The 26,039-nt window shown below is 47.5% G+C and overlaps 1 protein-coding gene across 5 annotated transcripts in view; it reads left to right on the top strand.

Annotated features, from left to right (window-relative positions):
- The window catches only part of CREBBP (CREB binding protein), a 96,886-nt gene extending 74,486 nt beyond the window's left edge, over positions 1–22,400 (top strand). For all 5 annotated transcript variants that reach the window (XM_058035233.1, XM_058035230.1, XM_058035229.1 and 2 more), the window contains 12 exons: positions 1,651–1,731; positions 2,388–2,444; positions 3,625–3,702; positions 4,179–4,246; positions 8,423–8,573; positions 9,749–9,895; positions 10,512–10,625; positions 11,387–11,552; positions 12,417–12,584; positions 15,559–15,720; positions 15,940–16,221; positions 18,730–22,400. In XM_058035233.1, coding sequence (XP_057891216.1) covers positions 1,651–1,731; positions 2,388–2,444; positions 3,625–3,702; positions 4,179–4,246; positions 8,423–8,573; positions 9,749–9,895; positions 10,512–10,625; positions 11,387–11,552; positions 12,417–12,584; positions 15,559–15,720; positions 15,940–16,221; positions 18,730–20,901 — 3,646 coding nt within the window. In that variant the 3' untranslated portion in view covers positions 20,902–22,400. The remainder of the gene's footprint in view (positions 1–1,650; positions 1,732–2,387; positions 2,445–3,624; positions 3,703–4,178; positions 4,247–8,422; positions 8,574–9,748; positions 9,896–10,511; positions 10,626–11,386; positions 11,553–12,416; positions 12,585–15,558; positions 15,721–15,939; positions 16,222–18,729) is intronic.
- Positions 22,401–26,039: the final 3,639 nt, after the last annotated feature.

Here is a 26,039-nt window from a genome sequence, read left to right as displayed (position 1 = left end):
CCAGGGCTCGCTGGGCCCCTCCTGCCCCTGCAGCTCCTGCAGCAGCTTCCAGGCTTCAGGGATGGCTGGTGGAGCATGTCCCCTGGCCAGGATGGCCCCAGTGTGTCCCAGCAGGAATTCTGATCCATCCCATGCCATCAGGGCTGTCTCCAGGCCAGGAGCTCTCTGGGATTGCATTGAGGTGTCCGGGGTGGGCTGAGGGGGCAGAGCTGCCCCCTTGCTCAGGCTGCACCCTGGAGTTGTTGGTTCATTGTGACCCTGAGTCCCCTTGGTGCCTGTGACACTCCATCCCCACGGCTCTGGTGTCTGAGTACTTAACCTGCCTCGTTCTGTGCTGCCATCGCTGCTTCCACTCTCTCACTCTCCATAAAGCTCCTTTATTTTGATGATCCTTTGTGGCCTTCCTGCATTTTACAGCTGTGGCCTCTCTGTTACCTTTGTTCATGTGTGAATTCATATCCTTTCCAAACATTTAGCCTCCTTTTTTTTTTTTTTTTTTTTTTATTTTAGTGACCCTGACAACTTTGGTTCCAGTTCATCTGAAACAAACAACCAAAAAAAACCCAAAACAAAACAAAAACCCCACCAAACCCCTCCTCCCCCCACAAAATCCATGTAACTTTGATGTTATTTTATTTTTTCAAATGCAGATTGTATTTTCATAGAGTTGTATTCCAATTTACTCAGCTTGGTTTGGTAAACTGCAGAATTGTTTTTGCTGAGTATGACTTGGATTGGCTCTTGGTCTGGTGACCAAAAATTGTACCTAGCCTTATGTTCAATTTGTAAAGCTTAATTAATTCCACATCCTGAATGTACCTGATAAATATATTGTATGTATGTACAATATTTCATGTTGTTCACATATATACATATATTGTATTTATTTATATAAATGGCTGGAAACTCTGACCCATAATTGCATTTCTGTTAAATGTTTGTCTAGAGTATGGATTTGGTTTCATTTATATGAAAGAATGTTAGCTGAGCAATTGGTCACATTTAATCTTACTATCAAATTTTGAATTTATTGTTTTTATGGATTTTTTTTCAATATCAAGTGTTTCTGCTTTTGCAGTTTTGACTCACAATCAGTAAATGCTTTCAGCATATTTCCTAATTACTTAAATCTGTAATAAATGTATCCTTAAAGCTTGTTGACAGGCTCCTTTTTACTCAAAGAAAACTCGATCAGTCGCAAGCCTGGAATCAAAGAGAATTTTTTTTTTCCCTGAGCGATGCAAATCAAATCCAAATTCTTAAATTTGAAGCCTGTACAAAGGTAGCTCTTGGTGGCTCCTGCCCAAACCCTGCCCAGCTTTGGGCAGTGAGGCCCAGCACTTGTTACAATGTGTGAAATGAGACCGAATGCTAATCTGTGCTTTGCCTTGGCTTTCTGCTCTGTGTTGTCTTGGTGTTTGCGTCTTACCTCTTACGTCTGTGCTGTTTGTTCCCTCCCCTGTTCTCTAATCCTGCCCTCCCCTCCCTCTGTGCCTCCTCATTGTCCACACTGACCCATCAATCAACCAACAACGTCCCCCCTTCCGTCGTGCTCCTGGTGATCTGCCCTGCCCTGGTTGGTGGCTCCGTGCTTGGGTGGCTGTGTTTGTGCTGGACCAGCTCACCCAAATATGGCCTTCTTGCTGACAGGTATCACTTCTGTGAGAAGTGTTTCACTGAAATCCAGGGGGAGAATGTCACCCTGGGTGATGACCCTTCCCAGCCTCAAACGTAAGTCTCTTCCTTTCCTCTGCAGCCTGAATTTGGGAGTGGGGCAGGGGGAAGGTGTGCTGGTTTGGGGGTAAAAGCCAAACCTGTGGGTGGTATCTGGGGGGAAATGCTTTATTCCTTCTTAGCAGGAGATTTATAGGGATGGGATTAAGAGCTGCTGGGTCTGTTACTCTGCCCAGCACTGCTGCCCATTCCCAGGGTGCAGACCCTGGGTAATGTGTTTAGAGGAGAGCAGTGGAAGCTGTGTCAGTAAATGTCACTAATCCATCACCTTTTCTAATGCAAAACCTGCATCTAATTCTGATACCTTCTGAGGCATAGCTCATGTTTCTAAAACCAAAGGCTTGCCTCTAACCTGGCCAGAAAAATCAGATTTGAGGCTTATGAGCTGGTTTGGAAGGTGGCTGCTTTACTGACAGTAGCTTCCCTTGTTCTTTATGATTTTAATTTTATGTGTAGACTTGGATATCTCTTGCTTTTAATTTACACAGAAAGTGAAATGGGAAAAATATTTTCTGTAGCTTAAAATACAATTAACTGAATTGCTTGCTCTGACCAGAAAATAAATACTGAGGTGCTTTCAGCAAAGCATGATATTGTGTGAGCCTCTGGTGTGAGGGTGCTACTGAGTTTTCATATTAACTCTTTGTCTCTAGAACCATCTCTAAGGATCAGTTTGAAAAGAAGAAAAACGATACCCTGGATCCAGAGCCGTGAGTACCAGGCTGTTGTTTTCCTTCCCAAAATCTCTGTGCTCCCACTTGTCCTTCAGCCAGCAGGGCAGAAATGGGGCAGGGATTTAAGAACTCTTCTGTACCTCTTCCCTGCCCAAACAGACTGCAGAATCATTCCCTAAAATTCATGGCACAGCACCCACAGTCAGTGTCTGATTGCTACCCCAGAGGAACATGGGGGCCTGTTCCACAGACAGTTCCTGGTTCTGTTATTTGGGTAAATCCAGGGCTGAGCCCTCCCTGCTCCAGAGCTTTCAGTCTGCAGTCCTGGGGCACTTCTGCATTTCCTCTGGTGGTTCTAAACCACATTTTTCTCTTCCCTGGGTGCTGTGCCCACCCAAATGCCAGGGCACCCTGTGTGAGCCTGGGGAGGCTCAGGGGATGCCCAGCTGAACACAGGGCTGCTTTCCCTGCAGAGGGATTTTATCAGCCTGCTCCATGTTCTCTGGCAGTTTGAGACACAACACAATTTGATTCCTTTGCTTATCTTTGCAAATTTTAAATAGAGCTCCTCCCCAGCCTGGAGGGCTGGACTGCGACAGACCCCAGGGCCTTTGGCTTCTTAACCTGCCCTGCACTCTGGACTGGCAAAACCTCTAACAGTTTTCCCATCCAGAAAAAGAATTCTGACATACAATTTTTTGACCAGGAAACAAAAGATAAATACAAGACTACAGCAGAGCCATGCAGGCAAGGACAAGTTAATACATGTTTTTTTGGCAGGGTGGCTCATGAATGACTAGTTCTTACATTTACAGTAAGTTGAGCAACCATTTATTCAGCTTGTGGTTGTTGCAGCAATTCAGAATTAAATCTGTGGAGGTATTGTTGAGAATTCTGTGAAACTGGGACTCTGCTTAGAAGAGGATAGAAAAGATCCAGAAAAAGTTATTCATGACAGCCCCTTTCAGATTTTTAAACCAGCACATTCTGCAATTTATATATAGGTATAGAAATATATGTATAACTTGCACATGGATTGATAGATGTACATCTGAATCTATTCTGAGTATTTCTTTAAACTTAGATGTAAATTGGACCTGATGAAATTGATTCAGCTCTTAGCAGAGGATTGGCAACTCCTTCTTTCATTCTGAATTCTGGAAAATTACTTACCTAACACCAAAGGTAATTTGCTGCTGGTTTTTTTTCTCTTCAGGTTTGTTGACTGCAAAGAATGTGGTCGGAAGATGCACCAGATTTGTGTGTTACATTATGATATTATTTGGCCTTCAGGGTAAGAGATGTTTGTTAGTTTTTTACCCCTTGTATAATGAGACTGATGTAGTTTATGTAATTAAAGAATTTCTGCCTTTGTTGTTTTATATGTGGGCACAGCCTTTTAAAGAACTGGGTACGAAGGGACAAAGCATTTCTAAATAAAATACTTTTTTGTGTGGTTGGGGTCTTAGTTCAGTATATTCAGATGAAAATGTGTATATTCATCCACACTGTGTGGTTTCCTCCTAACTCTTAACCAAGGGAGCTGGCTGGAGGGGAGTTTGTGTGCACAGAACACAAATGCAGGTGTGACTGCTTGGCACAGTTAAACCAGCTTTAAATCCCTCAAAAATGGAGTGAAATAAGCTGTTCAAAGCCAAGGAAAAATATATTGTACTCTGACATTTAAATTACATGTTCAAACATTGGGTTTAAGCTCACCAATAATGGGTTTATGCTAAATTTTTGGCCTTTTTTTTTTTTCGTCAATAGGTTTGTCTGTGATAATTGTCTGAAGAAAACTGGTAGAACACGCAAAGAAAACAAATTCAGTGCTAAAAGTGAGTTTGGTATTCCTGTTTTTATCTTCATCTTCTTCCTGCCACCCCTAATGGGTTTTTGATTGAGACTTTGTGTTGTCATGACAGACAGCACAGGAACATTTGCAAAATGGGGAGCAGCACAGCCTGAGGCTGTTGGAATTTTAATCAACATTTGAAAGCCCTGCTGTTTGTGTGTTTGTGGTCAGTCTTGTTGCTGCTTGGTGTGTTTGACATCTTTATCATCATTTTCTAGGGTTAAAAGCAGAAAGGGACAAATAGGAGGAGCACAGGGCTGTGTGTGCTTCAGTGGCTGCATTCAGCCAGGTCTCCATGGAGGGCTGGAGCTGTGGTGACACAATTGTCACCTCTGTGCCCTTCCCATAACCTGTAGGAACCAACTGTGCTGCTGTTCAGGTGCTGCTGCCAGACTCCAGAGTGTGGGAAGAGCTTTTCTTGCCTCCAGAACAGGGATGGGATGAGAACTGAGTCACTCCTTGCACTGGGTGCTCCTGGCAGTGACCATTCCATGGTCTGGTGGAAATGGGCCCTGGAGAGAGGCCCAGGAGATGCAGCTCAGCTTGGCTCAGCCTCCAGAATCCTCCCAGGGAGCACAACTGGGACATTTGTATTCATGCAGGTCAGGTGGGGCAGGAGAAGGGGCTGTGTGGAAATGCAGAGTCAGTGCAGAGGGCAGAAAAATAAAGTGAGTGTGGACACCAAGGGGGTGATTCAGGCACCTGAACAAGAGGAACTTGCAGGGACATTTCATCCCTTCCTTGATCCTTCCTTGAGCAAGATGAGCTTTAAGCTCCCTTCCAACCCAAAGCATTCCATGATTCTATAAAATAAAATTTTAAATGTATAAATCCCTTAGAAAATTAAATAGTCCTTTGAGTATATGAGGTTTTTCCCCAGTGTTGGACATTACTGGGTGATTTTGTGCCTGCAAACTTGCAAGCTGGGATGAAGGCAAAAGTTTGCATTAAAAATGTGACTTCTTGAGAGCTTCATGTGTGGTTGATTGTGTAACAGGAGATGTGGAGGGGGTGATTTGCAGATGATGATGATGTTGTGTGGGGCATGGTGGGTTCCAGCAATCAGAACAGTCTCTGGAGTAACCTGATGCACTCCAGAGGATTTTATTAAAGAGGCACAAATTAGTCTCATTAAAGACAGATTAAAATTGGAGGAGAACATTAATAAAATGATGAAATCCAACTGTAGTGTTAGACACCCATTTTAAATGGATTCTTTTCTGTTCTGTGCTGACTTTACAGCATGTATTGATGTAAATTTCCTTAAAATAAGTGTGTGATTCCCTGGATATCTGCAGTTGTTCCGTGGCTCTGGTTAAAGTTTGAGTAACCAGCCATGTAGTTCAAGGTAGCTACTCTGTTCTGGACAGGGAAATAATGGTGCTGTTTTCCTTCCTCCCTGTCCCTCTCCCTTCCCTGCTGTTGTCTCTCTCCCCTGGGGATGTGAGTGCTGCTGCCAGCTGTGACCCTCTGGTGGGCTCAGCTCTGGAGATCAGCTTTCTCCAAAAGTGCTCTGGTGGGAATGCAAGAGCAGGGAAGGGAAAAGAAAGTCTGTTCTTGTCATCAAAACCTTGGTCCTGCTGCTGACCTGAAAACAAACTTAAGCAGTGAAAGTTTGAAACATTACCATGTTCCTTCTTCTTGAAAAAAACATTTTCTGCCCAAGTTGCCATCAATATTTCTCCACTCTCTCAAGCCTGATGACACAACTGCTGATAACCAAGGCAGCACATCCCTCAGCTCTTATGGAACATTCATGTTCCTAATGGACAGTGAGTAAAATTGGTTATTTTAACTGATAGCCTGCCAGATACAACCAGTGTGCAGCTGGGTTCTGCTGGAAAACCCTGAACTTCTGAAGTATTTATTTCGCTAAGAAAATCTACAACTATTACCTCACCAGTAGCCAGTGCAGAGAGGTTCAAAGACAAAAGATATCCTGACAAATAATTCACCCAAAGCAGTTTCCTGACAAGGAGTCACAAGAGGGAGTTGGAGTTTCTTCCTCTCTGTCCAGTTACTCACCACTAACAGAGGCCTGGCCATTGCTGTTGTCACTGACCTGTGCTGGGGGTTTCTCCTCAGCAGCTTGGGTGCCTTTCCCAGGTTTGCACTGCAGTTTGCACTGAGCTTTGAGCTTTTGTTAGAGGTGCATGTGTGAGAACTGTCCAAGAACCAAAACCCAACTGCTTTCTAAAACAACTTTCACTCACATTCTAAGAGATCAAAATATGCAACTTTTAGATCCTTTGCTTACAGTACATGTAATTTTAATGCTGCCTAGTTCTTTTATCTCCTCATCTGGTCTTTTTGGGTTTGTTGGTTTCCAAGCTTTAATGCATAAGGAAGGAAGAAGATATTCCTTGGTTGCTTAGCATTGGGAAGATGAAAAGATGAAAACACAACAAGACAGTAGAGTTAACTCCAGTGGCTTTCTGCAAATGTTCCCTCTCATCGGCTGAAATATGGAGCCCTTTCTTCTTTTTCTGTTTGTCTTCAGAGAAATGAACAGAACAAAACAATTCCCTCATAAAGTATTTGTGAATTTCCTTTAGAGTCATCCCCCTGCTATTACATATGGAAATGCCAATACAGTATTGGAGTGGGAGATCCTGAGAAGGGCTCAGTGTGTTGGAATTGGTAGAGGACATGGTGTTTTTACTTCAACCTGCCTTTAAATTGCATTTTTAAATTAAAAATTACTCCCAGGTAAATGATATTTAGACTGTTCTGTGCTGGTTATGACCACAGAATCTCACTGGACAAAGGGACAAGCTAAAAGATGTAAATCAAGATTGCTGCCTTTGGCAATTTCTGTAAACTGATTGTAATTAAACTGCCAGAGGGCAGGGATGGATGGGATATTGGGAATTGGGAATTGTTCCCTGTGAGGGTGGGCAGGCCCTGGCACAGGGTGCCCAGAGCAGCTGTGGCTGCCCCTGGATCCCTGGCAGTGCCCAAAGCCAGGCTGGGCAGGGCTGGGAGTGACCTGGGACAGTGGAAGGTGTTCCTTTCATGACAGGGGTGGAGCAAGATGAGCTTTAAGGGCCCTTCCAACCCAAACCATTCCATTATTCTATAAAATAAAATGTTAAGTGTATAAATGCCTTAGAAAGTGAAATAGCCCTTTGAATATATGTGAGTTTTTTCCCCAGTATTGGAGCCCAGAGTAATTTTTAGCACAGATATTTCACTGCAGAACTCTCTGTGCAGTCTCAGAGTCAAGGAGGAACCAAGGGCCTTGTGTCAGGAGCCAAATATCAACTGAAAAATCAAGTCACAGAAAGCAAAAATTAAATGCATTTTATTAAAATGAACATCTGTGGATTACACCATTACTTTAGAAAAGACAGCAGATTGACCATAAAGTGAAGCAGAAATATGAGTGGTGAAATAAGTACAGCAGGATAAGGGAAATAGTCATAAATCTTCAAGTCAAAACAGTGGGGTCCTTCTGCTTTCTTAATTTAACCCAAAGTCATCATGATCTGTGTAATTTGTTGGGGATTTATTTGAAAACCATCACATCCTGTAAGACCACAAACCCAGCTCCCCACAAAAGGCAATTGTGAATGTAAAGATGGAGTGAGGGCATCTGGACAATCTGTGGGCTTGAACTCCCCAGGACCTCCATCTCTGGGCAGGAACTATTTAACCTTGGTGTGCAGATTGCTGCAACTGCAGCCCAAAAGCTCTCTTGAAAAGAAAAGCAAAAGCAATGAAATCTCCATTGAAGTCAAAAGGCTTTTCATTTCTGTTGATTTGCTTTGCCTTGCTTGAAAAGGTGTGGCATGGAGCCAGATCTGTGAAGTGATGTAATCTCTGTCAGCCAGCCAGAGTGGGGCTGGGAGGAGAAAACATTGGCAGGGCTCATAAAATAAGGCTGAAATTGAAAAATGCTACGTAAAGCTGCCTTTGTTAGCTCACTTACAGGGTAACTGTGGCACTCCAGAGGGTTCAGCTGCAGCAGTGGGGTGAGAAAAGCAGGGGGGGGGTTTACTTCTGGCTTTGCATCTCTTCATTTTGACTGTATAAATCAAACCATCCCATTTTCACATGGAGGTAAAACAAAAGTGCAGGAGCTCTGGAGCACAGCACAGCCTGAGCTGAGCAGCTCCAGGGTTAACATTTGCTCACTTGTTCTCCCCTTGCCTTGCAGGGCTGCAGACCACACGTTTAGGGAACCATTTGGAAGACAGAGTGAACAAATTCCTGCGGCGCCAGAACCATCCTGAGGCTGGAGAGGTTTTTGTCAGAGTGGTAGCAAGCTCAGATAAAACAGTAGAAGTTAAACCAGGAATGAAATCCAGGTTAGTCCTCTTCATTATAATGAATGCAATAATTTTTATTTATTTTATTTTGAAGTCTCCTTGGGGGCTCTTGTAAAATTGTGCCAATTTGCACCTTAATGCCTTTGCACATTTTTGAAATTTGGGCATGTTTAGGATTATGAAAGGTTAAAAAATGTAGAGGAAATGACTGGTTTTGGGACATCCTTGCTTATAATACTGGGACTTTGTGTCACTCCATCTTGAGAGTGACCACATTTTGCTTTCAGAATCTGTTTGGAACAGTTGCTGAGTTCTGCTCCTTACTCTTCCTTCATTTTGTTGTGTTTTTAGAAACACTTCAGCTTTCAGGAGTAATTTTTAATTTGCTTCATTTTAAATGAAGCAAATTAAATGAAAAGCTTAAAATTAAATGAAGCAAATTATAAATGAAAAGTTTAAAAGCTTTAGTCTGTGAAGTATTTTTGGGTTAAATTCATAAAAACTGTGTTTATGTGACATCACTTCATACTAATGCATCACATTTTCTGCTCTGTAGCCTATTTAAAGGCTTGTGGTCTCTGAGGATATTCATGTACTCAATGCTGGCCTGTTCAGCCCTGTGTTCTATATGGAAACAGTCTTCCCATGAATTTACAGGAGCAGGACTGCCTGTTTTACTCCACCTCTGATCTGACCCCATTTAACTCCTGCCTAAAATCACAGAATCACAGAATGAGGAGGTTGGAAGAGACCTGTGAGATCAAGTCCAACCTAAGCCCTGACACCTCACCTAGACTATAGCACCAAGTGCCATGTCCAGGCTTTTATTAAACACATCCAGAGATGATGACTCTACCACCTCCCTGGGAAGAGCATTCCAGTACTTTATTATTCTTTTGGTGAAAAATTTCTTCCTAATATCCAACCTGTCCCTTCCCTGATGCAGCTGGAGACTGTGTCCTCTGGTTCTGTCAGAGACCAACCCCACCTGTGTGCAGCCTCCCTTCAGGAAGGTGCAGAGAGCAATGAGGTCACCCTGAGCCTCCTCTTCTCCAGGCTGAACAGCCCCAGCTCCTTCAAACGTCCCTCAGTGTTCCTAAGGAGTTAAAAATAAAATTGACAATAATGCCCTCCTTCTGGTAGGACACTGCTTTAATAATTGGTATTTTCTTTGTTTTTTTTTTTTTTTTTTCTCCTGCTGCCCTGTCCTGCAGATTTGTGGACTCTGGTGAGATGTCAGAATCGTTCCCTTACCGTACCAAAGCTCTGTTTGCCTTTGAGGAGATCGATGGTGTGGATGTTTGTTTCTTTGGGATGCACGTGCAGGAGTACGGCTCGGACTGCCCCCCTCCCAACACCAGGTACCCCCCTGGCCTCCTCCCTGAGCCCTGGGCAGCCACTGCACACACTTGGCACATGCATTTCAGTTCTGGGCCACAAATCCATGCTGCTCGAGCACTGCAGATGACTTTGAAGGGAAAGACAAATAGCAAAAAATGGCATTTATTAGGATAAATACTTATCCTAATTATCAACTCACACAACCTCCTACATCCACCAAAATAATAAATCCAAAAAAATTACAAAATGTACAGTTATAACAAACAAAAATGTTACATTTTTTGCATTCTGCTTTTAATTTTGCCCCTTGATGTGTATTCTTGCTGTGTGTGCTTCACTGGCTGCATTCAGCCAGATCTCCATGTAGGATTGAACTGTAGTGACACGATTGTCACCTCTGTAGGAACCAATTGTGCTGCAGTGCAGGTGCTGCTGCCAAACACCAAAGTGTGGGAAGAGCTGAAGAAATGCAGCCCCTCTTTTGCTTTTGAGGACTGTTTACACCACATTATGACAATTGAATATGCATTAAAACACCATCAGCATTTCTGCATGTTCACCTAGTGCAGAAAGCAGCTGTCAGCAGTGTTGAGGCAGCGTTGAGGCAGGCCTGAGTGTGTCCCTGTGTCCCTGCAGGCGTGTGTACATCTCCTACCTGGACAGCATCCACTTCTTCCGGCCGCGCTGCCTGCGCACGGCCGTGTACCACGAGATCCTCATCGGCTACCTGGAGTACGTCAAGAAGCTGGGGTGAGTCCCACCTGCCAGGGAAAGGAGCCTGGGGCTCCAGGGGATTTGCACCTGGGGTGGTCTCTGTTTCCTTCTCACCTCTCTGAGATGTGTGCAGCAAATGTAGAGAGGGAAATTGGGATTTTGTCACTCCGGTGGATTTTGTTGTTGGGATAATGTCACTGTTAGGTTGGATGTGACGCACACACACATGATCAGGGTTCAAGAAGAAAAAGTTTTTTATTCTGCATGTTCTCCAGCTTATATACTCTTAACAAAGCATGATCTGAAGTCATTAACTACATCACAATAACTGATTATTATATAAGTTGGTGCAAAGCAATTAGCATCAATATAATTGGCAGAATTTTTACAGAAATTGAATAAGGCACATATACACATCTACTTAGGCAAAAATTTTCCTGTATCTTTTCTAATCTCTTTCTTGTCTTCTTCCTTGCTATGGATACACTCAAAAGTCATCAGTTGTTATTTGTTCTATTAACTCAGCTTTGCTTGCAGGCAGCTGTCAAGCCCCTCCATGTGATTCCTAAACTGACAGCACATCATTCATTTGGTCAGAGGCTCACTTGATGTTTAAACTTCATTATTATAGCCCTGACATTATTCCTTGTCAAAATATGGGGTTATTCCCTCAGAATCTTTGCTACAAAGAAAAAAATCTTAAAAATTTAAAAAATCAAGCCAGAGGTCTGGATTTATAACAAGGTTTGAGTTGGCTTTCTGGTGGGAGTCACAGCTGTTTGTTGTGTGTGACACAGGTATGTGACAGGGCACATCTGGGCCTGTCCCCCCAGTGAAGGAGATGATTACATCTTCCATTGCCACCCACCTGACCAGAAAATACCCAAACCCAAACGTTTGCAAGAGTGGTATAAGAAGATGCTGGACAAGGCATTTGCTGAGAGAATCATTCATGACTACAAGGTTTGTTACTATTTAATTTCTGAATCAATTTTTGTAGTGTTCTCATTTGAAGGGAGCTATTATTGTTTCATAACACCTGAAAAGCAGAGTAATGTTGTACAAGGGGTTTATTCTCAACCAGTGTCTTCATTTTCTTAGATTTTCTTGAGGTTCTGCCTTTCAGGCTGAAAATTCCTTAGATTTGGTGGCTGCATGAAGGGAAATCTGCAAGAACCTGCCTTTGTGTATCTTTCTTTCACTGCATTTTCTAGGCAAGGGAATATGGAGCTTGTCAAGGTTTATGGAAGCTGTTTCTTTCTGGTGATTCTGGAGGAGCAGATGAAATGCTGGACCCCACTAGTGTGAAATACAAGAGCTCCTTATGACAAGAATGATTTTCATAACTGCAGAATATCACACATGTACCCAAGGAAATGAGTAGAAGGTGGCAAAGGGAGCATTTACCACTCCTTTCATGCTAAAATGTACAAGAATTCCTTAATGGTAGTGACAGTGCTGGAAAAAAATTGGTGTTTTGATGGCAAGTGACAGTTCCTGAATGTGTGGAGTAGGAACAGCCTCTAACAAGCCTTGTTAGAGCTGGGAAAAGAAATCTGGGCCTCCTGATAGGGGGGTTTTGAAACCAGGGAGGGGTCAGCTGCATTTTCCAGGGGTATCTTGGTATCTGCCATCATGCCAGGAGCATGAACTGATGGCATGATGGGGTCAGGAAAGCCTCAGCAGTGACCCTCAGGTGGAGCAGGGAGTGGGGCTGTGCCAGGACTGCCAGGCTGGCTCTGGGCTGTGTCTCTGGCTCTCCCCTCTCTCCCCTAAGTGATCTTCATTTATTTATTTATTGCTGCTCTGCTGTGATGTGCTCAACAGGACATCTTCAAACAAGCAACTGAGGACAGGCTGACCAGTGCCAAGGAGCTGCCTTACTTTGAAGGTGATTTCTGGCCTAATGTGCTGGAGGAAAGCATCAAGGAGCTGGAGCAGGAGGAGGAGGAGAGGAAGAAGGAAGAGAGCACTGCAGCTAGTGAAACAACAGAGGTGGGTTAGCTTTGTGTGCCATATTCTCCCTTAGCTTTGATATAGAGAGGTCACACCAGATAAACCAGAAAAGATCATTTACAGCAGGCATTCAATCAGGGGTCCTTTAACTGCATTTCTGTTTTTCTTCTTGGTTAACAAATCCACTGATGGCTTGGTTTGGGTTTTTTTAACAGACTCAGGAGTCACTTATGTCAGTTCAGCATCTCTCTGCTCAGAGAAATGTGTTAAGCTGCTTTTGCCACTGCTACATTTGCTTGCAGTGATTTGGCTGAGCTTCTGGTTCACACCTTTGCAAAGCACCTCCAGCATTTGCATTTTGAAAGGTGCTGGAGTTTTCAAAGCTGAATGGAACGTGGCTGTTATTTAAGCACAGGTACTTGTAGTCATTTGCAACAGCAAAGGGCTGAGATTTGAAAGTGTTTATTGCAGGCTCTGCGTTGGTGGGGAAAGTTGATCCTGATGGTTCTGTTCCTTCACCAACATCCTCTCTTTGTCTATAAAAACCAACCAAGCCAAAAAAATATCCACAAAAAAACAACAACCGTGTTTTTCAGGGCCCTGGACAGAATGTCATCATTCATTTTTATTTCCATCTTGATTTTATTTGCAACCAAATGGTCTCAGCACTTTTATACTGTCCCTTTCACTTGAGATTTGCAGCAAGTCGTTTTGAAAATAAATGTTGTAGGAAAATCTGAAGTCTCATAGATTGAGGTAGAACCAAAAGTTTTACCTGGGGAAAGCCCCCTTGAAGCTTAGATGCTGTGACTGCCTTCAATCTGTGTTATGTGAGGTTGATATGGAGGGATGCACCTTAATCCATCAATTTTGTGATGTCAGAAAGTTCCTTTGTTAAACCTTAGCAGCTCTTTCAAAGTTAATACAGTTTGTGGCTATGTTTTAATGGAACCACACAGTTAACAGCTTTCACTTTGTTCCTTCTGAATGAATATAACAAGTGGAAGGCAAGGTTTGGAATGAGGCAGCAGCCCTCTCTTGCTAACAGATCAATTCCAGTAAATCAGGGAAAACAGTGCTGTGAGCATTTACTCTGCATCTAGGAGGGGGTAAAAGGTTTTTGAAAAAGCCCAGAACAATTCACTGGGAGCTCAGACAAGTTGTGGCCTAAAATGAGATGGTGCAGCCTTGGTGGGGAACATCCCTGTGCCCCCCTTAGTGCCTGGGGACACAACCTGCACCCAGCCATGGCACACTGGGGTCTTTGCCTCTTGACTCAGGAAAAGGAGCAAATTTAAAAATATGAGAACTTCCCCCATGCAGAACCTAAACTGGGTCACTTTGTGGAGGAAAGTGCCCAGCACTGGGGATCTCCATGGGTACAAGCACCACATGGATCTTGGTGCTGAAATGGCACAGAATCTCTGAATCTCTCTTACATTCTTTGTCCTAAATGTTGTGTATGTGAAGAGAAAGCTTCCTGCCAGTGACCATGTGCTGCAGGTATCAGTCAAAGGGAGAGCAAAGAGCTGGGAAATATTGAGAGTTCTTGGCAGAGGTTCTGAAGGGGTGAGGCTCCGCCAGGAATTGTCCATCAGCATCTCTGGCTGGTCTGGCTGGATGTCAGAATGAAATGGTGCAAACACAACCCTACCACTTCTTAAAACAGCTTGGAATACTTTGTACAGTTTGCCAAATATAAACTTGCTAAAGGTGGAGTAGAAAGAAAATTTGGACTTGGCTTGTTTGATAAGTTTTAGTCTGTTCTTCCTTTTGGTGTTTAAATTTGAAGATCTCAGTTGGGGCTTTAGGATGTGGGGGCAAAGGAGGGCAGGCTCCAGTTCCATCAGTGGGAGGAAACTTGGGGGCAGTCAAGGTGGGAACATAAACCAGGTCACTTCTGAATCCCTCAGAGTCACTGAGAGCTCTGTCTGGTATTCCATAAAAGAGTCTCATTTTCATTTCCAAACAGGTTTGGTCAGAAAATCCACAAAATGAGTTAGAGAGAGCCCAGGAGTGGTCAGGGAATTCCTGTCCAAACCTAATTAATGGAATAGAAGGATGGCAGCAGTCTGTAAATAGAATTGCTTTCTGCAGTTGGAATATTTTTGTTTTCCTGGAATAAATATGCCTGTGGACAAACTCTGTGTTTGCTTGTACATACTGTTCGTGGCACTTGCTTGTGTATGTGTGTATATTTATATATATACACAAATATTTCACTGGCTTATTTTTAATTTTATGACCAACATTCTAGAAGTTGGAGAGGGGTTTTTCCTGAGCCCTCCCTGCTGAGGGCTTGGGGTTTGATTTTTTTAAGGACATGAGAACTATAAAAGTTATTTCTGTTTTCCCAGGTCATCTAAATAGCATCATTGCTATTTTCACTCTCTTTACTTCCATCTAACATTCAGTGTATGGACACTGTGCTCTCTATTGTAACTTGGGCACAAGTGGAGTTTTGGAAATTATTTTTTGGGAGCTGCACATGCAGCTGGAAGTCTGCAGGATGGAGAATAATGTGTTTTGTTGGTTTCAATTCAAATCCTGCATGTTCTTATCTGTGTCCTAGCCCTAATTCTGTCCAGTAAAAACAAACCTTAAATCAGAGCTCAAGCAAGTATGTGACACACCAAATGCACAGTAAAGCAAAGTACTGCACTCCTGGAACTTTAAGATCATATTTTTTGTGTCATTTTATCATCAGCTGCAAGATATAAAGCAGTGGAAGCTGAAGTATGATGTTGGAGAAGGAAAAATAACCAGTGTAAAATGGGAATTTTTTAATGTATACATACTTTGAAAGTTTATTTTTAAACAGTGTTTGGATTTGTTTGCCTGCCAGTTTGGCTTTTGATTTTTCCTGGAAGATAGGATATATTTAACACAGGAGGGCTGATTTACAGGCATTGGAACAAAGTTCTATTCCTGACAGCAGAAGTGTGTCACTGTGAGCCCAGTGAATGGAGAGAGCTCTCCAAAGTGTAACATCTCTCCCGTGCCTTCGTTGCAGGGGAGCCAGGGCGACAGCAAGAACGCCAAGAAAAAGAACAACAAAAAAACCAACAAGAATAAGAGCAGCATCAGCAGAGCTAACAAGAAGAAGCCCAGCATGCCAAACGTGTCCAATGACCTGTCTCAGAAGCTCTATGCCACCATGGAGAAGCATAAAGAGGTACTGTGGGAACCTGCTGTAAAAAGAGAAGGGTTTATTCCTGTAAATGCAGGCACGGGGATATTGAGAACTGAAAAACCAGGAGGAATAAACCCTGTGCTTGGGCTAGGAATGTTCCTGTTGCATAACAACATATTGGAGGAGATTAGCCTAAACTAAGTTAATTAGCTAAAGTTCTCACTGACCTCTTTGCCTTTTATTCCCCCCGTTTACCCACAGGTGTTTTTTGTGATCCATTTGCACGCGGGGCCCGTGATCAACACCCTGCACCCCATCGTGGACCCCGACCCTCTGCTGAGCTGTGACCTGATGGACGGGCGCGACGCCTTCCTGACGCTGGCCCGGGACAAGCACTGGGAGTTCTCGTCCCTGCGCCGCTCCAAGTGGTCCACGCTGTGCATGCTGGTGGAGCTGCACACGCAGGGCCAGGACCGCTTCGTCTACACCTGCAACGAGTGCAAGCACCACGTGGAGACCAGGTGGCACTGCACGGTCTGCGAGGTACGTGTGGGCATGGGGGGCACGGCACCTTGTGAGGGGATGGTGGCACTGCACTGTGTGTGAGGTACGTGTGGGCATGGGGGGCACTGCACCTTGTGGGGGGATGGTGGCACTGCACTCTGTGTAAGGTACATGTGGGCATGGGGGCTCTGCACCGTGTGAGGGGATGGTGGCACTGCACTGTGTGTGAGGTACGTGTGGGCACGGGGGCACTGCACTCTGTGTGAGGGGATGGTGGCACTGCACTGTGTGTGAGGTACGTGTGGGCATGGGGGCACTGCAGTGTCTGCCAGGTACGTGTGGGCATGGGGGGCACTGCACTCTGTGTGAGGTACATGTGGGCATGGGGGCTCTGCACCGTGTGAGGGGATGGTGGCACTGCACAGTGTGTGAGGTACGTGTTGGCGTGGGGGCACTGCACAGTGTGTGAGGTACATGTGGGCATGGGGGCACTGCACTGTGTGCCAGGTACATGTGGGCATGGGGGGCACTGCAGTGTCTGCGAGGTACATGTGGGCATGGGGGGCACTGCACTGTGTGTGAGGTACATGTGGGCATGGGGGCTCTGCACCTTGTGAGGGGTTGGGGGCACTGCACTGTGTGCCAGGTACATGTGGGCATGGGGGGCACTGCACTGTGTGTGAGGTACATGTGGGCATGGGGGGCACTGCACCTTGTGAGGGGATGGGGGCACTGCACATTGTGTGAGGTACGTGTGGACATGGGGGGCACTGCACTGTCCCTGAGGAATGATGTCATTGCCCTCACTGAGGGATGGTGGCACTGCACTGTCCCTGAGAGATGGTGGCACTGCATTGTCCCTGAGAGATGGTGGCACTGCATTGTCCCTGTGGAATGGTGACATTGCACCGTCCCTGAGGGATGGTGGCACTGCATTGTCCCTGTGGAATGGTGGCATTGCACTGTCCCACTGTCCCTGAGGGATGGTGGCACTGCACTGTGTGAGGGGATGGTGACACTGCACTGTCCCTGAGGGATGGTGGCACTGCACTCACTGAGGGATGGTGGCACTGCACTCACTGAGGGATGGTGGCATTGCACTGTCCCTGAGGGATGGTGGCACTGCACTGTGTGAGGGGATGGTGACACTGCACTGTGTGAGGGGATGGTGGCACTGCACTATGAGGCGACAGTAGCACTGCACTGTGTGAGGGGATGGTGGCATTGCTCTCTCTGAGGGATGGTGACATTGCTCTGTCTGTGGCATACATGTGGGGCACCCCAGACCTCAGCCCTCTCTTGTCCTACAGCTGAGATTAATGGGTTTTTTTTGGATATTGCCCAAAGTTCCTCCAAATTAAGCTCATCCTTGTAAAAGGCTGCTGAGCCTTAAGGGGAGGTGGCTGCCAGCTGGTGCCTCTTCTTGTAGAAAAAGTGACTTTAGTTGCTGGACATGGAAAACATCAGTACTCTGGAACAGCTCCTGTTGCATTGTTTATTCTGCTACTGCTCCCCTGCATAGAAAAGTTTTAAACTTAATTTTAAAGATTTATGAATTTTAGAATGGTTTAGGTTGGAAGGGATCTCAAAGACCATCTTGTTCCACCCCTCTGCCATGGGCAGGGACACCTTCCATTTCCAAACTGCTCAAATTTTAGGACCTGTGTTAGAGAGAAGTTATCCATGGGGCTGTACTGGTGTGCTTGAGGCTTCTTGGAGGACTTGTGTTCCCATCTGGCTGTAGCTGCACAAAAGAAATTTGAATAAGTGCAGCCTCGTTTTTACACTGCAAATTATTGCCAGGTTTGTGGGGGAAGAGTTTTAATTAATCCCTCTGAGGAAAGCACTGAGCTGAGCTTCTTGAGGCTGCAGGACATGGATTGGACACACACAGGGAATTGGTGGTGGAAGGAGGCAGGGCCTTTAGGCTGCCCCTGGGTACCTCTGTGTAGGGAGTGCCTTTCCTCCAGCCAAAAAAGGGACAGGGCAGCAAAAACGTGGGGGTTTTCAGGTAAGTGTCTGTGTTTGCATGAAACTTGCTCCTGTTTAGAGATTTTTAAAAATACATTCTTAAGGGTAGTAATTATTAGTCAGTAATTACACTAAGGATTAATGGAGGGCCAGACCCTACTTTTTAGGAGTGATCATAGATTTATCTTACTAGTTGGAGGCGTTGGCACCCACAGAAAAAAAAAAAAAAAAAAAAAGTTAATGTCGTTGAAAGGAGAAGATTGGGAGAAAAAAAATTCTGCAAGACTTTTTCATGTAACAAAATGACACAATGTTAGCTCCAATTGCATTGTTACCTGTGAAGAGCTGTGATTGCAGGCTGCCTTTGCTGAGGCTGCCCCAAAGCCCTCTCCCACTGCCTGGGCAGGCTGTGCAGCTCTTCCCTGGCTGGCTGCAGGTGTGAAGTGAAGTGGGTGACTGTCATCCTGCGTGGCTGTACCCATGAGCACCCAGCACGTCCCTGCACAGGGGCTGGTGCTGCTCCCCTGTACTTCGTGCCCTGTCAGCTCCTGAGCTCTGGCTTTTCTTCCCTTGCAGGACTACGACCTCTGCATCAACTGCTACAACACTAAGAGCCATGACCACAAGATGGTTAAGTGGGGCCTGGGTCTGGACGACGAGAGCAACAACCAGGGAGAGCAGCAGTCCAAGAGCCCGCAGGAGTCGCGCAGGCTGAGCATCCAGCGCTGCATCCAGTCCCTCGTCCACGCCTGCCAGTGCCGCAACGCAAACTGCTCCCTGCCGTCCTGCCAGAAGATGAAACGGGTCGTGCAGCACACCAAGGGCTGCAAGCGCAAGACCAACGGCGGCTGCCCGGTGTGCAAACAGCTCATTGCTCTTTGCTGCTACCACGCCAAACACTGCCAAGAGAACAAATGCCCCGTGCCATTCTGTCTCAATATCAAACACAAGCTCCGACAGCAGCAGATCCAGCACCGCCTGCAGCAGGCTCAGCTCATGCGCAGAAGGATGGCTACCATGAACACCCGAAACGTGCCTCAGCAAAGTTTGCCTTCTCCTACCTCAGCGACGCCCGGTACCCCTACGCAGCAGCCAAGCACGCCGCAGACGCCGCAGCCCGCGCCCCAGCCCCAGCCCTCCCCTGTAAGTATGTCGCCGGCCGGCTTCCCCAGCGTGGCCAGAACCCAGCCCCCCACCACCGTCTCGACAGGAAAACCCACGAACCCGGTGTCGGCGCCGCCGCCCCCGGCCCAGCCGCCGCCCGCCGCCGTGGAAGCGGCTCGGCAGATCGAGAGAGAGGCCGCCCAGCAGCAGCAGCAGCAGCTCTACAGGGTCAACAACATGAACAATGGTTTGCCTCCCGGCCGCCCGGGACTCGTGAACCCCGCGGTGGGCTCGGTGAACCAGATGCCGCAAGTCAGCATGAATGTACCCCGGCCCAACCCCGTGAGCGGCCCCGTCATGTCCAACATGCAGCCCGGGCAGTGGCAGTCGGCGCCCATGCCGCAGCAGCAGCCGATGCAGCCGGGAATGGCCAGAGCGGTGATGCCCATGGCGACGCCGCAAGCCGTGGCCGGGCCCAGGATGCCGGGCGTGCAGCAGCCGCCGCGCAGCATCCCCCCCAATGCACTTCAGGACTTGCTGAGGACCTTGAAATCGCCGAGTTCTCCGCAGCAGCAGCAGCAGGTTCTTAATATCCTTAAATCCAACCCTCAGCTTATGGCAGCTTTTATAAAGCAAAGAACGGCCAAATACGTGGCGAACCAGCCCGGGATGCAGCCGCAAGCAGGGATCCAGCCCCAGCCCGGGATGCAGCAGCCGCAGACCGGCATGCAACAGCCGGGCATGCACGCGCAGGCGGGACTGCAGAACATGAACGCCATGCAAGCCGGAGTGCAGAGACCGAGCGTCCCCCCGCAGCAGCAAGGGATCGGAGCTATGAACCCCCAGGGACAGGCGATCAACATCATGAACCCCAGCCACAACCCCAGCATGGCCAACATGAGCCCGCAGTACCGCGAGATCCTGAGGAGGCAGCTACTGCAGCAACAGCAGCAGCAGCAGCAGCAGCAGGGAGGGGCCGGCATGGCAGGAGGGATGGCAGCTCACAACCAGTTCCAGCAGCCCCAAGGCCCGGGAGGTTACCCCCAAGCCATGCAGCAGCAGCGGATGCAGCAGCACCTATCCATACAGGGGAGTTCCATGGGACAGATGGCTCAGATGGGACAGCTGAACCAGATGGGCCAGCCCGGCCTGGGGGCGGACGGCGCTCCCAACATCCAGCAGGCCCTGCAGCAGCGCATCCTGCAGCAGCAGCAGATGAAGCAGCAGATAGGGTCCCCCGGGCAGCCCAACCCCATGAGCCCACAGCAGCACATGCTCTCAGGACAAGCGCAGGCGTCTCATCTCCCTGGCCAGCAGATCGCCACCTCCCTCAGCAACCAGGTGCGGTCCCCAGCGCCCGTTCAGTCTCCCCGTCCCCAGTCCCAGCCACCACATTCCAGCCCGTCACCCCGGATACAGCCCCAACCGTCACCGCACCACGTGTCTCCCCAGACTGGTTCCCCCCACCCAGGACTCGCAGTCACTATGGCTAGCTCCATGGATCAGGGACACTTGGGCAACCCAGAACAGAGTGCAATGCTTCCCCAACTAAACACCCCCAACCGCAGCGCGTTGTCTAACGAATTGTCTCTGGTCGGTGACACCACCGGGGACACATTAGAGAAATTTGTGGAGGGTTTGTAGCATTATGGGAGCATCACTTTTGTTTCTTCTTTCCTTTCGTGTTCTTGGATATTTTGTACTGAAAAATTCAGACATCTGGGTTGTTTTGAATCCTAGATGGAACTGCTGCTTCCTACAGATGGAAGAATTAATTGCTGTTTAAAAATAAAAAGAAAAAAAAAACAATACAAAGAATATATTTTTTTGTTAAAGCCAGGCGGTTAAAATATCTGGTCTCTTTTGTGGGTTTTTTTGGTTTTTATTTTTTTGTTGCTGTTGACTCATACCTTTTTTTTAACGGGGAAAACAAGTTCATTATATTCATATTTTTTATTTGTATTTTCAAGACTTTAAACATTTGAGTTTAAAAGAAGAAAAAAAAAATAATATTCAGAAACTGTTTCCTGAAATAATGCAACATTATAGCGTATCCCGGTAACTTTGACACATGGCGGGAAGATTTTTGTTTTCTATAGTGAACTCTGCAGGCGTTTGAAGTATTACCCCTGGGAAGATAGGAATTGACTCTTGCACACATTGGCCAACGCCAAAATCCTTGTCTTGCAGATGTAGAAATTGTTGCTTTGTTTCTCTGATAAAACTGGTCTTAGATGAAAATAGGGATGATCACTCTTAGGCCGTGCTGATCTGGATAGAGAAGAAACATTCTTTTCTTTCTTTCTTCTGTGTGAAACTTGAAACGAGGAAAGCAATTCTAGTGTAAATCATGCAAGCGCTATAATTACTATAAATAAGAAAATCCAAGAAGATTCAATCACTGTATAGAATGGTAAAAAGAAAAAAAACTCATTTCTTACTTATAATATCATATTGTTAAATAAACTGTGTGCAACAGACAAAAAGGGTGGTCCTTCTTGAATCCATGTACATGGTATTAACACTTAGTGTTTGGGTTTTTTGTTATGAAAATGCTGTTTTCAACATTGTATTTGGACTATGCATGTCTTTTTTCCATTGTATATAAAGTATTGCTTAAAATTGATATAAATTACTGAAGTTTTTAACATGTATTCTGTTCTTTAAAATCCATGTAAGAATGTTTAAGGTTTTTATTTATTTATATATTTTTTTCGATCATGTTCTTTGTAAGACATAGCTATGACGATTCACTCATGGCCCGGAGCAGCCAGAGGCAGCGGTGGGAGAGGCAGATCCATGGATATTGTAGCCAGCATGTCTGTTTGACAGCACCCTTAGCCATCGTTTCCTTCAGGGGAGGGACAGGAGAGGGGAATGGTTCCCAGACATCGACTCTTCGCAGGTGTTCATCCATAAGGGTTAACTGGAATAAATTATTAATAGCCGTTGCTTTTTAAAAACTGCATTAATTTAGAGAAGGATCACCAATGAAAGGAAAATAGAGAGTATTGAGTTAATTCTAGGCTAATTTATTTAGTCTACAGTAAAATATGAACCTATTGACTTTAACACTATTTTTCTGCTGTTAACTCTGAGTCTAGATTTGAGGGTTTTCTGTGGAATAAAAAATAACAAATCATGTACATGTTCCCTTTAATATCCTGTCACCATGCCCTCACGTCCCTGGGATGCTCACTCCTCCTCCCCTCAGTGAATCGCTTTCTCGGAGTTAAAAAGTCCAGGGAAGGTTTCCCAGCGTAGGTGCGAGCTCAGAGCAGGAGGAGCCCGGGCTCGGCTGCGTGTGCCCGGCAGGGGCGGTGCAGGGAGCCCGGCCCGCTGCCCGCACGAGGCTTTTCACAGCCCCTTAGCGCTTCCTCCAGCCTTAACGTTTTTATCGGGACACTGGTGGGGGAAAACGGGGGAAAAAGAGCAAATCTTAATCCCAGTTTTTGTCCCCGTGCGCTGCAGCGCCACTTCATCCTTTTTAACTGGAGAGGGTCTCTGCTTCAACTTTTACTTGCAAACTTTTAACTCTTGTACCTTTTTCACGACCATTGGATTCATCTGCCCACACAATTGTCTTCAGCAATTCAAGATGTCAAAATTTGGGGCTGGGGTGAGGTTAGTGAACACTAAACCCAAAGCTTGTCCAAAAGAAATTGCTGTAAAAAAAAACCAAACAGGAAAAAAAAAAAAGATGGAAAGCCCTGATGCTGTGTCTCATGCTGTGTACTTAAAAAGAGGAAAAACACTATATTTGTGATCAAAAAGAGGAAACTTGAAATGTGCTGGTGTTTCTAATAAAAGCTGGTAAAACTGCTTGGATTGAAGGATGGTTCCACTTGGCTGGTGGCCCTGAGGATCAGCGGAGCCTGACGCCCCAGGTTCAGATCCCTGCGCTCAATCTCACTAATTCCTCTAAGCAGCCTCCATTTAAAGGCAGCAGCACCAATTCTGGATTTGGATAAGCTGAGTCCTCTTTGGAGCACAGAGCTGTGGCCAGGCTGCAGCTCGCTGGGTGCCCAGGCTGGGGAAGAGTGGAAAAAAACAACAATGGGAAGCAAACGTTGGAATAAGTTTTCAGTGCAGCCTGAAGTGTGGCGAGGTCGCAGCGCCAAGGGATCGATGTAGATCCGACACCCAGGTGTGTTGGGTAAGAGCAGATGGTTCACCAGGGAAAGGAGGGAAACGCAGAGCTGAAATCAGACCTGAGGAGGGGCTGGGGGTGCAGCCTCAGGGGGGCTTCACTCCAGTCTCCTGGGAGTGTTGATACAAAACTCAGCATATCTGGATGGGCATGGCTTTTCCAAGTCCCTGTCTGTTTGCTGGGGAGGTAGGGTCGGTAAGGAACAGCATCCTAGAAATGGGAATTGATAAGGTGAGAGTGCACTGGAGCTCGGTGCAGGAGCTTTACCCCCGAAGAGGGTGGGTAAGGCCTTCCCCTCACTGAATTCTGGAGTGGAAGAAGGTGATTAAATCTGAACATTGAGCTGCAGTGATGGCTCTCTGCTCTCTTCCCGGGCTGCCCACCCTGCTCTGCTCTGGGAGCTCTCCCTCCCTCTGCCTGCACAGCTGGGCCTCCCCTCGTGGCTCATCCCTGTCCCACCGGGACACAGATCTGCCCACAGCCTTTGTGTGAGGGCTCCCCGCGCCCTCTGCCTCCCGCCGCGTTAGAGCAAAGCGGGGAGGAGGAGGAGGAGCCCTCTGGCCACACCGGCTGGGACAGTCCCCCCTCGGTCACTGTGTCCCTTCTAGCCGGTGCCAGTGGACAGCAGTGAGTGACAGCAGTGAGTGACAGCAGTGAGTGACAGCAGTGAGTGACAGTGGTTCATGGCTTACAGGGAGATCTGGAGGTGTGTTGGGTGCTTCTCCCAAAGCAAATTTCAGCCCTTGGTTCATCCAGGGCAGGGAAGCTGGAGCAGCCACCCTGGAGCTGGGGGAGCACCGCAGAGGTTGCTGTGCAGGGCAATCTGTGCTTCCCCGCACTTCTCACCAGTCAGGAATTTAAAATGCAGAGCAGAAAGTTAAAATGCCATGGCAGAGATTGAAGTAAGTTGGAGCCAACCCCCGAATAATTGAAATGAGGCTGGACAAAGGGAGGATCTGTATGAGATCCCCTGCGATCCCTGCAGGAGCAGAGTTCATGGCTGATGGTGAGAGCACACCCAGGTGAGGCAGGAGGAGGAGTCGGGTGTTTCACAGCAGAGACAAGGGCTCTGACAGCGCTGCTCTGCGCGGGGTCAGCGGGAGGTAGCAGTGAGCACAGCCAGAGGAGGGAAGCGTTTGTAACCAGCTCAGAAGTCATTTTGGTTTTGGCTGCAGCGCAGGGAATCTCGATGAAGGGCTGGAGTTGGTTCCAGGTGGAAGTGCAGCCAGCGGAAGGGTGTCAGAGTGATGCAAAGGCTCGTGCTGAGTTTGTTGCACCTAATCCAGAACGCTGAGTGCCCCACAAACCCTGCTCTGTGTGGGTGTTTTTCAGATATGAACCTCCAAAACAACACTCGGCTCGGCGTGGTCCCAAAAGATCAGCTGCAAGCACGAGTGAATTGCACATGGAGCTTTCCAATGAGCTCCCCAAGGCCTGGAGTTACAAAGCTGCCTCTGTTCGGTGGGCACGGTTCCCTCCTGACAGCTCCTCGGTCTGGAAGTGGTTAGAGCTCACCGAAAGAGACCTGCTCCTTCCTTTATTTTTGGCTGTGGTGTTCATTGAGGCCAGGCTCTGCTCTCACGCACGTTCCAAATTCGGCTCTCACCAGAGTGGTTCATTTCCTCGCTCACCCACATCCCCTCTGAAGCCTTTGTCCTTTGCCTCGGCCCCTTAGATCTCGATGATGTTCGCTAAAACAGCCCGGGGAGATGAGGAGTTTGAGAGAAATGGGAAAATGGGATGATAAACAATTGGCCCAGAGTCGAGCAGGGTGCCCGGCCAAGGTGTGGCACACAGGGGCTTCCTGAGGGCTGCTCCCAGCCCGGCGCAGCCTCTCCTCGGCCCTCAGCCCCTTCTGTGGGGAAACAGGGAGAGAGCCACGGTACCCCCAGTTCTGCAGGCTGTGACTGCTGGGCTCCTGCCGCAGGCCGTCCCATGGAATGGGCTCACTGTGAGATACCCCAAGGGGTGTCCTACAGGGAGAGCAGGGTGCGTTTGTAACCTGTGTCTGACTCCTTTGCTAACAAGTCCTCAGAAACACGAACGGGGATTTGAACAATCACAACAGCAGCGGTTTAGCAATGGTGTCTTGAGCTTGGTGTCTGACCTCTAGGCAGAGCCCTGGAAACGTCCCCGTGAGGGGACCCAGGCAGGGCCCTGAGGGAACAGAGCCCGAGCCGTGAGGGGACAGAGCCCCGGTGTCCCCTGTAGAGCTCGGTCGGGCCGTGAGGGGACCGAACCTCGGTGTCCCCTGTAGAGCTCGGTCGGGCCGTGAGGGGACAGAGCCCCGGTGCCCCTGAAGAGCTCGGTCGGGCCGTGAGGGGACCGAGCCCCGGTGCCCCTGAAGAGCTCGATCGGGCCGTGAGGGGACAGAGCCCCGGTGCCCCTGAAGAGCTCGCTCGGGCCGTGAGGGGACCGAGCCCCGGTGCCCCTGAAGAGCTCGCTCGGGCCGTGAGGGGACAGAGCCCCGGTGCCCCTGAAGAGCTCGCTCGGGCCGTGAGGGGACCCGTGGGGAGCCCTCCCTGAGGGAAGCAGCGCGCGCGGGCTGAGGGGCAGGCTGACGTCACCGGGCGCGTGTCAAGCGCAGCCCGCGCGCGGGGGACTGGGCGCGCCCCCGCCCCGTGACGTCATC

The sequence above is a fragment of the Melospiza georgiana genome, chromosome 16 (assembly GCF_028018845.1).
Source record: "Melospiza georgiana isolate bMelGeo1 chromosome 16, bMelGeo1.pri, whole genome shotgun sequence".
Lineage (NCBI taxonomy): Eukaryota > Metazoa > Chordata > Aves > Passeriformes > Passerellidae > Melospiza > Melospiza georgiana.
This window is presented reverse-complemented; position numbering and strand designations above follow the sequence as displayed.